Genomic DNA, 11163 nt, shown 5'->3' on the forward strand with positions numbered 1-11163 from the left:
AATGTATATTACTTTGTCACTTCCCTCCACTTTTTGTTTTATGGAGTTAATCGATTTGGCAAGTGAGCGGCACATACGGAATTGCTTGTACGGGGAATAGCGTTCGCTCTTAGTTTCGGATGTTCGTCGACAGAAAGCAATGTTATGAAGATTTGTGTGTAATGTAACATCACACATGTGGGTTTGCGTCTCTCTCGGTCGGGCTGGCCACGAGTAGTTTTCCGGGATTTTCCACGTCTGAAACGCCCAAATACCGTTAAAAGAATTTTAAAGGGACGAGTTACCTTTAAAAATTCTCCCGGAAGGCATTATTTCCCGCATAAACGCATACTACTATTACATAACAATTACGTCACACTTCTATTCATATCCGAGCTAGTTGGTATATCCTCTGTTTCAAAGACACGGAGATTAAACAAAAAAGAAAAAATTAAAATTTAAGAAATGGAAATAAAATTCCTGAAGTCAATTTAATGTCACAGAAAACCACAAAACTATCAACGAGATGATCTTTAATTATTGAAGTCAAATATTTATGCTCAATTTACAGCTTTATTATGCAATAATAGTACATTTTATAAGATAATTCGAAATCAGAATGCATAAAAATAAATAAAAAATTAATATTTAAAACATTATAATTATTTAAAGTATAGAAAATTAATTTTAATGGAAGCAAATAGAAAATAATAGCAATTTACAAAAAATTATTCTTTAAAACGTTCAAACACGAGGAATTTTAATTATAATATTTACAGAATATGTCAGGTGTAAACATCACAATAATTCATTTCTTCTTCCTTAAAATCTGGCACTGTTTCGACATTTTCTTTTCTGCGACAATAAACAAAGGAAGCAACAATAATCGCATCTACTGTATTAACGTTAGCGAAGTAAGAACAGCCACTGCGATTTTCCATCCAAAAACAGAACTAACTTCATCCAATTAATATTCGTTCGAAGAAGAATCATTAAACGAAGATGCCAAATTATTTTCTGTAATTTGTGGGCATTCATTATTAGAAACAATTTCGGTGAAAGACACAGAAGATGAATTTCTCTTGCAGAAAACATGGGCGAAATCTGCAATCTTCTGTCTGTTTCTAAGCAACCAGTCCTTAGTAAAAAGCGAATGACAATGGCAATTCCAATTGTTTCGCGATAAGTAAAGCTTAAATTCTGTAGAAACGTCGATCAGGTTCATTAATCCGGAAGGTAATTGGGTTAACCGGTTTCCGTCCAACCACAGGTTTTTCAAGTTTGACAAAAGAAAGTAATCCGGAATAATAGGTATTGAATTATTACTCAGACGCAGATGGGTGACGTTTTTCCACGTCAAACAATCGACATCTGACAAACCTTTAATATAATTATTACTCAAATCGACAATCGTCGCATTGGGGACGAGAACTTCGGGAATTCTGTCGATTCCTTTTCCGGAACAATTCACCATCACGTGATTTTGTTCGACAAAACATGCGCAATTCATCGGACAATAATTCCCAATGACTACGAACGATGTATTATCCAGCAAATTTCTTTTTTCTCGGTAACATTTCGTATTCTCTATATATGGAAACATTTCCTTTGCCACTTTTATATTTGATTTAAGGGCAAAAACGAACTGCTGCAGTTTGTAATCACAAGTGATTTCATTATTATTTAAATAATAAGTCGGCATTTGAAATCCATATTTCCACTCATCCATGTAAATCGTTCTGATTTTACAGTTAGACAGTTTAATTATCATGCGATTTGGAGTGTAAATTGGCAATATCACAGTTTCAAAATAATTATTTGAGAAATCGACGTAAGTCAAGTTGTATTCCGTCCAATTTATCACCGGCCATTGTGTCAAACCTGCATTATTCAAATTCAGATGATTCAGATATTTGCTGCTGCCAAAAGGACGTTTACCAGTAAATCCAGATAAACTGTTGTTAGATAAACCGAGATTCGTTAATCTAGTCAATGGGAGGAAGATGCTTTCGTGTAAAAATGTCAAACGATTTCCTGATAAATCGAGATTCTGCAATGACGACAAATTCTGAAAAATATTTACGGGAAGATTTTCTAACCGGTTTTCCCCCAAATGTAACTCTCGCAGTTCAGAAAGTCCATCAAATATTCCTGTCGGAAGTGTCGATATTTTATTAAACGAACAGGAAAATTCTTCCAAAAGTTTATTATTTCTGAGAAGATTTGGCGGAAGATGTTCGATTTGGTTGAAAAATAAATAGACGATTTTCAAATTAATCAAGTCAGAAAATGCATCTTCTCCGAGTGAATAAATAGAACAAAACGCTGCATTAATTTCAGTTAAATTGTGCAGTTTCTTAAAGAAATCCGGACGGAATTTGTGATAATTGTAGGTTGTAAGTAATAGAAAATTCCCTTAAGTTAAAAAGACCTTTCAACATGTCACTGGGTAAATCCTTTATTCGATTATATCCTAAATTTAAATATTCCAATTGGGTAAGATTTCTAAAGACAAGTGGATGAATCGATTCAATTTTATTGCTAATTAAGTCCAGTTTTTGTCAAATTGTGAAGATTATAAAATAGATCTTCGGGTAGATCTCTTAACTCGCCATTTGTGATGTATAATTCGGAAAGATTAATTAACTCTCGGAAAGGTCTGTTCAGAAATGAAGTGAAGTAATACCGTTTAATTGTGAATGAAGTCAGCGACAGAACATTGCGAAATGTTACATTTAGAAGTTCCGACGTCTTCACGCTTTCTATTTCGAGAGATTGCAGAGAGGACATGTTATTAAACGAGGCGCTGTCAAAGATTCTATTATAGAAGAATGTGTACCATATATTGATGCGTTCGATTGCATACCCGAACGTGAATATTCCAAAGTCAATCCCCGACAGATAACAATCTCTAAATTGTATCTCTTGTACATTTTTAACGTTCAAACATCGCATCAAACGAGAGTCAATCGTTTCCTCGCCGCACTCGATGGATAAGGATTGATCGAATATTTGAACGGCGGAAAAGTTCTTTGATTTGTAGCAGCTGTTTGCCGATGACGGACAAGAAACATTTTCCCAATGTTGCCAAAACTCTTGACAAGAATTAACCACTAGAAATAGGAATTGAAGAAAGAACACCCACCTCATTTCGTCTAAGGACAGTTGTAATTTATTCGACACACGAATTTGTGGTAAATATGTGGAAAAATAGCCAACAAAAGTACAGAACTCTGGAATCGTAATTTATGAAGCAGCTACTGTAGACACTTTGTTGCAAGTGTTTGACAACACGATAAAAAGTGACGTCTGCGATTTCCATTCCTACAGAAATATTACGCAAACAATTTTGAATTTTCTCGTTTTTTTCCTCGTGCAGTTGTCGGAAAAATATCACGTTAAGGTTAAATGAGTATCCTGGCTGGATATTTCGCAAGAATGGCTGCAGGTTTGTTAGTTTGCTTCCTTTAAAGTAATTATTATTGTAAATGAAGACTGCTACAACTTTTTTGCCGTATTTTCGTCAATGGGCTAAATAGAAGAAACTGTATAGCGTAGGAAATTTATAAAGATAATCATTAAAGATAAGTTAAATTAGTCATTCGTAGAGAAACCGTGTTGTGCTAGAATGGTATTAGAATTTTAAAACACAAGGTCGTGTTATTAACTCAATCACATGGCTTCTGACTCCACCTTTATTTAGTCGATACGGTAACTAATTTTACACGTTTCGGCATTTTTCCCCGATATGGCACTTATACACAATTAAGTCTGTACATCACAAACTCGAGAATAAGGTGGTTATAGAACCATTATAAAACTCTTTTATATCTATTTAAAACGGTAAAACAATGTATAAAACGATGTATAAAAATTACACAAAATAGAACAAAATATTACAGTTGGTTGTATTCTGTTCTCTTATTAGAGATGATGAATGTGCGCAACTGTAATATTTTGTTCTACTTTGTGTAATTTTCATACATCGTTTTATACATTGTTTTACCGTTTTAAATAGATATAAAAGAGTTTTATAATGGTTCTATAACCACCTTATTCTCGAGTTTGTGATGTACAGACTTAATTGTGTACAAGTGCCATATCGGGGGAAAAGCTGGAACGTGTAAAATTAGTTACCGTATCGACTAAATAAAGGTGGAGTCAGAAGCCATGTGATTGAGTTAATAACCACGACTTTGTGTTTTACAATTCTAATAAGTTAAATTGTTTTAATTCCTTTCTCTTCGAGAGATTAATCGATCGTGTTCCTCTATAAATTACGTCGTATGTTTTATGTGACACAAAAAATTGCTTCTGTGTGACGTCAGTTATATTATTAAAATAACAATTTTCCAGGTAAATATGAAATTTCTTGATTTTATGTTCATTCGAATGCGGAATTTTTCATTCGATAAAATTTAAATTATGTTTTGACAAAATGTAATTTAAACTAAAATCATTTCAAGCAGTTTGCACCCGAAAAGAATTATGTTTAAGTACTAAATAAAAAATAGGGTATTGATCTTCGATAAAGGGAAATCCGAATGAATTAACATTAAAAATGAAAGTCGAATATTTCACAGATGTGGAAATGATTACAGTAAATGCGGTAATTTTATAGATTTTTGTCTTTTACTTTCATTTCTATCGGTTATTACTCTGTCTATTGTTCGCATTTTAATAATTGAATGAATAATTTATCGGCCTTTTGTAATAATTTATTGGTTTTCGGATAAATAGGAATTATGTTTGTTACTTATAACTGTGTCGACCGACTTAGTGTCATAAATCATCATATATAAATTTTTAATATTTTTACCCAATCAGAAAATTCGAACTTACGTCATCGTATGAAATGGCAATTTGTAAAATTACGTCGTTAGCCTTACGTCACGACACGAGACTAGCGGAGAAACTGGTTCGTTCTGTAGCTGTGACGTAATCTACACGCCATTTAAGGAATGACAATTCTTTGACTGTTTAAAATCGAAATGTTTATAAAAGTACTTTTATGCTTTATATTTATTCACAGTATAATGTTAGAATGTCCGTAAATTACGTGCGCGTGTTTCTTGACATTTTTACTTACCCTTTCCCCGCAGTATAGAAGAGTGTTCCGCAACCTTTTTGTATTTGCGGCACACCCATGACTCAACACGGCAGACCAAAATGTTATTCCTCTCAAATACGTATGATATGATACTTTTAATATAATTATGTAATGCCACTAACCTATTATTATTATTATTAAACAAACATCAACATCTGTGAGCAAATTTATTTTACATATAATTTCTCAAAATACATAAAAATGCGTGGCTTGTAATAAAGAATAAACTAGCATCATCTTATTTCATCAATGCTGCGGCAGAGAATGAAATACAAGCGTAAGAAACACAACAACTGTGATAAAAATATATAAATAAAACTTGGAATTAACAGAATGCGTAAAAGTTCTTGTCACACCTTTCACCTTGTGACGGCACACCAGTTTGTCGCTGCACACCGGTTCAGAACACTGGTATAGAAAGTAGAACACTAGACGACCTTTACCCGCTCTCAGTCACGTGGGTTGAAGGTCGCGCCACCTCTGTCGTGAAATCTGTCAATTAAGCTTTCTTACCGAGAAAGAAGCATTTTCGAATTGTTTTACTGTGTTTGTTTAACGCAAAACTATAAAAATCCAAGACACTCCATTAGGAGGAATGCAGAAGACCGAGCTATGGTGCCGAAAAGCGGGGGAGGGTCTACCAGATGTTTACGGTACACAAAACAAAGAGATTGCCACTTGGAAAACTTTTAAAAGAAAACCGACCGTTATTTATGATTTCACACGTAAAAAAAACCGAATAAGTTCAATTCACCAGCCCGTTGATGAGGTGCGAACCCACGACCGACTGGAGGGGTTCCTTCTGTAAACGAAATCGATTATGTAATAAATAAGATAATTAAAATAAACTTTACGAGAAAATTTCTACAGAAAATGCCAAATGTCATATTTTGAAAGTAAATTTCGTATAATATTTTCACAAATTGCTCGACAGATAATATTTATATATATTTATATATATTAATATATTAATATAATATATTATATAATATATAATATAATATTTATATAATATATAATATTAATATTAATATTAATATAAGAATAATTAAGTTAAAGATTTAATAAATTACAAAATTATCGTGGAATTTTGAATGTCACTCGACAATTTTTGTGTTAAAATTATGTTTATAATTCCAAATTCGTTCTGTATTTTATCACGAAGAAAGAATATAATTGGAAAAATGATTTTGAAACGAAAATCGGAAACGTGAGATTCGGAGAAACGATGGCAATTAAAAGGCGGAGGACTTCTCATCCTCCTCCTCATCGTCATCATCTCGCATCAACGACAGTTTTTAATAAGTTCGAACGTCCGAAAAGCCAACGTCACGAGTCCATGCGACAAACAAAGGCGACAGAACGATTTGTTCACCACATCGTTTTCAAAGCAACGTAACAGTCAGTCACTCGGTTAAATTAAACCGGAAATTTTCGGTACGTAACACGTAACTGCGGATGTTATTTACTAATTCTGGATAGACGATTATTTTAAACGATACGGAAAGAAGTTCGATCTTTCGATACGTCTAGAAGTGGAAATGCATCCTCAAAGGAATGAGAAACTTTCAAAGAAATCCCGTCTTTACGTCACATCCGTATTTGCAACCGGTTATTGCGACAACCTTACCTTATTATCGCGTTTTAAAGAGAAAAACGAAGTTTACTGTCAGTGTTTATCGATCTAACGACATAACTCCTTACGACCCCGATATAAAAAGTTGTATAGGGACCTAACTAGCCATGTCGGTGGCGTGGTCACGGATCTCCCTCCAGGTAAATGTTTAATGTCTGTTTATCCGGTAAGAGTAACGTTTAAAGTAACATAAGTCGTTACTTCGTCGTGACGTGCAGAATTTCCTATTATGAAGAGTGACGTTTGCTTTGTATAAAAAATAATTGAAATCGAAACAAAGGTCTTTAACACCTGTTAATAAGTGCTTGATGTCGTAACACTAAAGTAGATAAAATTAATGTTTATATTATTTCTCTTACGTCCGATTCGATCGATAAATTAATATAAAATGGTTTTATTTGAGAAAGACCTTTCTACAGTTCGAATTAAAATATTTATTACGTGATTTGTTCGAAGTAATAAAATATTACAAGAAGTAAAAAAGTTACATTATCGCTACTCCGATAAGTGGACAACGTTTGTTTAATCAAAAAAGTTATATTATTACAATTTAATTACTTCAATTTAATTAACTGTTTACATGACGTAGCAATACTGCTAATGTAATAATCAACTTCTACGTAGACAGAGAGTGGAATATTTACGAATACAAAACATACGCGGGCGAGATTAAGGCTAATTAATAAACGAAAACAAAGTCATTTGGATAGAATAAGCGATTAAGTCTCCATTTGGTAGAATATTGAATAATCAAAGGGAGTACAACTGCAAGAGAAAGAATTCCTCGCCGAATTCTAATTACAAATATAAAACAGCCCAAAAGTAGATTAAACAATGCGGAACATGGTGACAAGTAGGAAATAATCCGGATCATCGACCGAACAAACGAAAACGCTTTCTGTACAATACCTTATCGGTTTTCCGGGAGAAAACATCTCCACCCGACACCAGGATTTCCGATTTGAATTTTTATCGGTCAGTACGCGATATCCTTTACCAAATTCAATTAACAGAATTATAAAAACACAAGTAAGTCTGCGAGTCGGTGCAGAAATAAAAGGATGCGGAAGAGCGAGGTTGTCTACCGGATGTTCAAGAAACTCGACACCAGATTGCCTCTGCGGTCCCTATTTAGAATATAAAATCGTGAATAAAATCCGGAAAACTCCACGTTGGTGAGGTGCAATCTTATAAATACAAAATCATCCCCGAAAAAAAAAAGGGAATTTTCGAGTGAAATTATCACTTCCATTTCTTTTCTTTTTTCTTTACACAAAGTATTGACTAATTACTGAATCCAATCGAATTGTGTCTAATTTACAGCTTTATTAACTAATTATTACAGATTTTAAAATGTAGTTCGTAATCACGATTTCTTACGAAAGCACAGTATATTGGAAGTATACAAAATTGATTTCGTAGAAACGAATACCAAATAATAACAATTTATCACAACTTATTCACTAAAGTGATGAAACTCGAAGCCTTCGAATTGTCTCAATTACAGAATACGTCCGGTTTAAACATTGTAATAAACGACTTCGTCTTGGTTAATCTTTGGCACTTTCTGTACATTTCCTTTTCTACGACAATAAACATTGGTAACAATAATAACCATACCTACCAACACTAGCGAAGTAACAACAGCCACTGACATTTTCCATTCAAAACCACTATTAACACCGTCCGAACACACAAATTTTATACAAGTAGAATTTACTGACGACGACAAATTATTTTCTGCAATTTCTATACATCGATCGATCGATTGCGTAACGTCGTTCCACGTCACGCAATCGACATTTGACAAGTCCTTTATGTAATTATTACTCGAATCGACAATCGTCGCATTCGGGAGAACTTCGGGAATTCTGTCGATTCCCTTTCCTGAACAATTGATCATCACGTGATTATGTTCTACGAAGCATTGGCAATCCATCGGACAATAATTTCCTATGACTACGAAAGATGTATTATCGAGCAAATTTTTTGCTTCTCTGAAACAATTCGTGTCCTTTATACTTGGAAATATTCTCTTTGCCACTTCTATATTTGACTTAAGGGCGAAAACGAACTGTCGCAGTTTGTGGTCGCAAGTAATTTCATTATTACTCAAATAATAAGTCGGCATTTCAAATCCATATTTCCACTCATCCATGTAAATTGTTCTGATTTTACAGTTAGACAGTTTAATTACCATGCGATTTGGTGTGTAAATCGGCAATTTGACGGTTTCAAAATGATTATTTGAGAAATCGACGTAAGTCAAGTTGTATTCTGTCCAATTTATCACCGGCCATTGTGTCAAACCCACCTTATTTAAACGGAGATTACGAAGATGTTTGAAGCTGCCAAAAGGTCGCTTACCAATAATTTCAGTTAGATTGTTGTTGGATAGATCGAGATGCGTTAATCTAGTCAATGGGAGTAGGGTGTTTTCGTGTAAAAGTGTCAGGCGATTTTCTGATAACTTGAGAGTCTGCAATGACGACAAATTTAGAAAGACATTTTCCGGAAGATTTTCTAAGCGGTTGCTCCGTAAGTTCAACTCTCGCAGTTCAGAAAGTCCATGAAAAATTCCGGTTGGAAGCGTCGTTATTTTATTAAACGAACAAAGAAACTGTGTCAAGACTTTATTATTTCTCAGAAGATTTGGCGGAAGACGTTCAATATTGTTAAGATCTAAATCGACGTATTTCAAATTAATTAAGTCAGAAAATACATCTTCTTCCAGTGAATAAATAGAACAATAATGTGCATTAATTTCAGTCAAGTTGTGAAGTTTCTTAAAAAATCCGGACGGAATTTGTGATAATCCGTGATTTATATAAATATGAAATATCCTTAAATTAGAAAGACCTTCTAAAACGTCACCTGGTAAATCCCTTATCCGATTTAATGATAAATCCAAATATTCCAATCGGGTAAGATTTCTTAAGACAAGTGGATGTATCGATTCAATTTTATTGCTACTTAAGTCCAGTTTTGTCAAATTGTGAAGATTATAAAATAGATCTTCGGGTAGAACTCTTAACTCGCCATGCCTGATGTATAATTCGGAAAGATTAATTAACTGTCGGAAAGGTTTGTTCGGAAATAAAATGAAGTTATACCATTCAATTTTCAATGAAGTCAGCGACGGAACATTCAGAAATGCTAAATTTAGAAGATCCGACGTCTTCACGCCTGCTATTTCGACAGATCGCAGAGAGGACATGTTATTAAACGAGGCGCTCTGGAAGTTTCTTTCATTCACGAATGATGGGTACCGTATCTGGACGTGTTCGATTTCATACCTGAAAGTGAATATTCCAAAGTCAATCCCAGACATATAACAATCTGTAATTTGTATCCTTTGTACATTTTTAACGTCCAAACATCGCATCAAATGAGAGTCAATCGTTCCCTTACCGCACACAATGGATAAGGATTGATTAAATATTTGAACAAATGGAAAGTGCTTTGATTCGTGGCAACTGTTTGCCCACGACGGACAAGAAATATTTTCCAAATGTTTACAAAACGGTTGAGAAGAATTAACTACTACAAGTAGGAATTGAAAAAAGAACACCCACCTCATTTCGTCTAAGGACGGTTCTAATTAATTCGACACACGAATCTGTGGTAAATATGTCGAAGAATAGTCAACAAAAGTACACAACTCAGAAATCGTAATTTATCAAGCAGCTATTATAGACACTTTGTTGCCAGTGGTTGACAACACGATAAAAACTGACGTCGGTGATTTCCATTTCTACAAAAATGTTACGCAAACAATTTTTCATTTCCTCGTTTCTTCCTAACGCAGTTCTTGCAAAAATATCAAGTTAACGTTAAATGAGTAACCTGGTTGGATATTTCGTAAGAATGTCTGCCAGTTTGTTAGTTTGCTTCGTTTAAAATAATTATTATTGTAAATTGAGACTTCGACAACTTTTTTGCCATATTTTCGTCAATGAGCTAAATAGATAAAATTGTATAACGTAGGAAATTTATAAAGGTAATCATTAAAGATAAATTTAATATAATTGGTCGTGTTCCGCTACACATCGAATGTGTTTTATGTAACATAAAGGAACGTTTCTGTGTGACGTCAGTTATATTATTAAAAGAAGAATTTTCCAGGTAAATATGAAATAAATATGAAATTTCTTGATTTTATGTTCGTTCGTTCGAATGGTATTGAACTTCAATAAAGGGAAATCCGAATGAATAATCATTAAAAATGAAAGTACAGATGTGGAAATGAAATGCGGTTGTTTAATAGATTTTGTTTTTTACTTTCATTTCTATCGGTAATTACTTTGTTTGTTCTTCGCATTTAAATAATTGGATAAATAATTTATCGGCCTTCTGTAATAATTTATTGGTCTTTGTATAAAAAGCGATTATGTTTGTTACTTATAACTGTATTTACTGACTTGGGAGTGTCGCCAGT

The 11163-nt window shown here is 33.6% G+C and overlaps 1 protein-coding gene across 1 annotated transcript; it reads right to left on the reverse strand.

Moving 5' to 3' along the window:
* Positions 1 to 616: 616 nt before the first annotated feature.
* On the reverse strand, positions 617 to 10438 carry LOC136972840 (toll-like receptor Tollo). Its single transcript, XM_067267475.1, has 3 exons — positions 8263 to 10438; positions 7723 to 7852; positions 617 to 2394 (listed from the first exon to the last, which is right to left on the reverse strand). The coding sequence occupies exons 1-3, from the start codon at positions 10303 to 10305 to the stop codon at positions 947 to 949; spliced, it is 3621 nt and encodes a 1206-aa protein (XP_067123576.1). The 5' UTR covers positions 10306 to 10438; the 3' UTR covers positions 617 to 946.
* Between the last annotated feature and the right edge of the window lie 725 nt (positions 10439 to 11163).

The sequence above is a fragment of the Centruroides vittatus genome, unplaced genomic scaffold, assembly GCF_030686945.1.
Source record: "Centruroides vittatus isolate TY-2023 unplaced genomic scaffold, ASM3068694v2 contig_3036, whole genome shotgun sequence".
Classification (NCBI taxonomy): Eukaryota; Metazoa; Arthropoda; class Arachnida; order Scorpiones; family Buthidae; genus Centruroides; species Centruroides vittatus.

Excerpts from the sequence above, each read along its gene's own strand:
- LOC136972840 (XM_067267475.1), bottom strand. The coding sequence starts at position 10,305 with ATGAGGTGGGTGTTCTTTTTTCAATTCCTACTTGTAGTAGTTAATTCT. Across the intron at positions 7,853-8,262 it reads AGATTAACCAAGACGAAGTC|GGACCGCAGAGGCAATCTGG; the intron begins GTTTATTACAAT and ends TATTCTAAATAG. Across the intron at positions 2,395-7,722 it reads AATTCTGTTAATTGAATTTG|GGAATTTTCTATTACTTACA; the intron begins GTAAAGGATATC and ends TTTTAACTTAAG.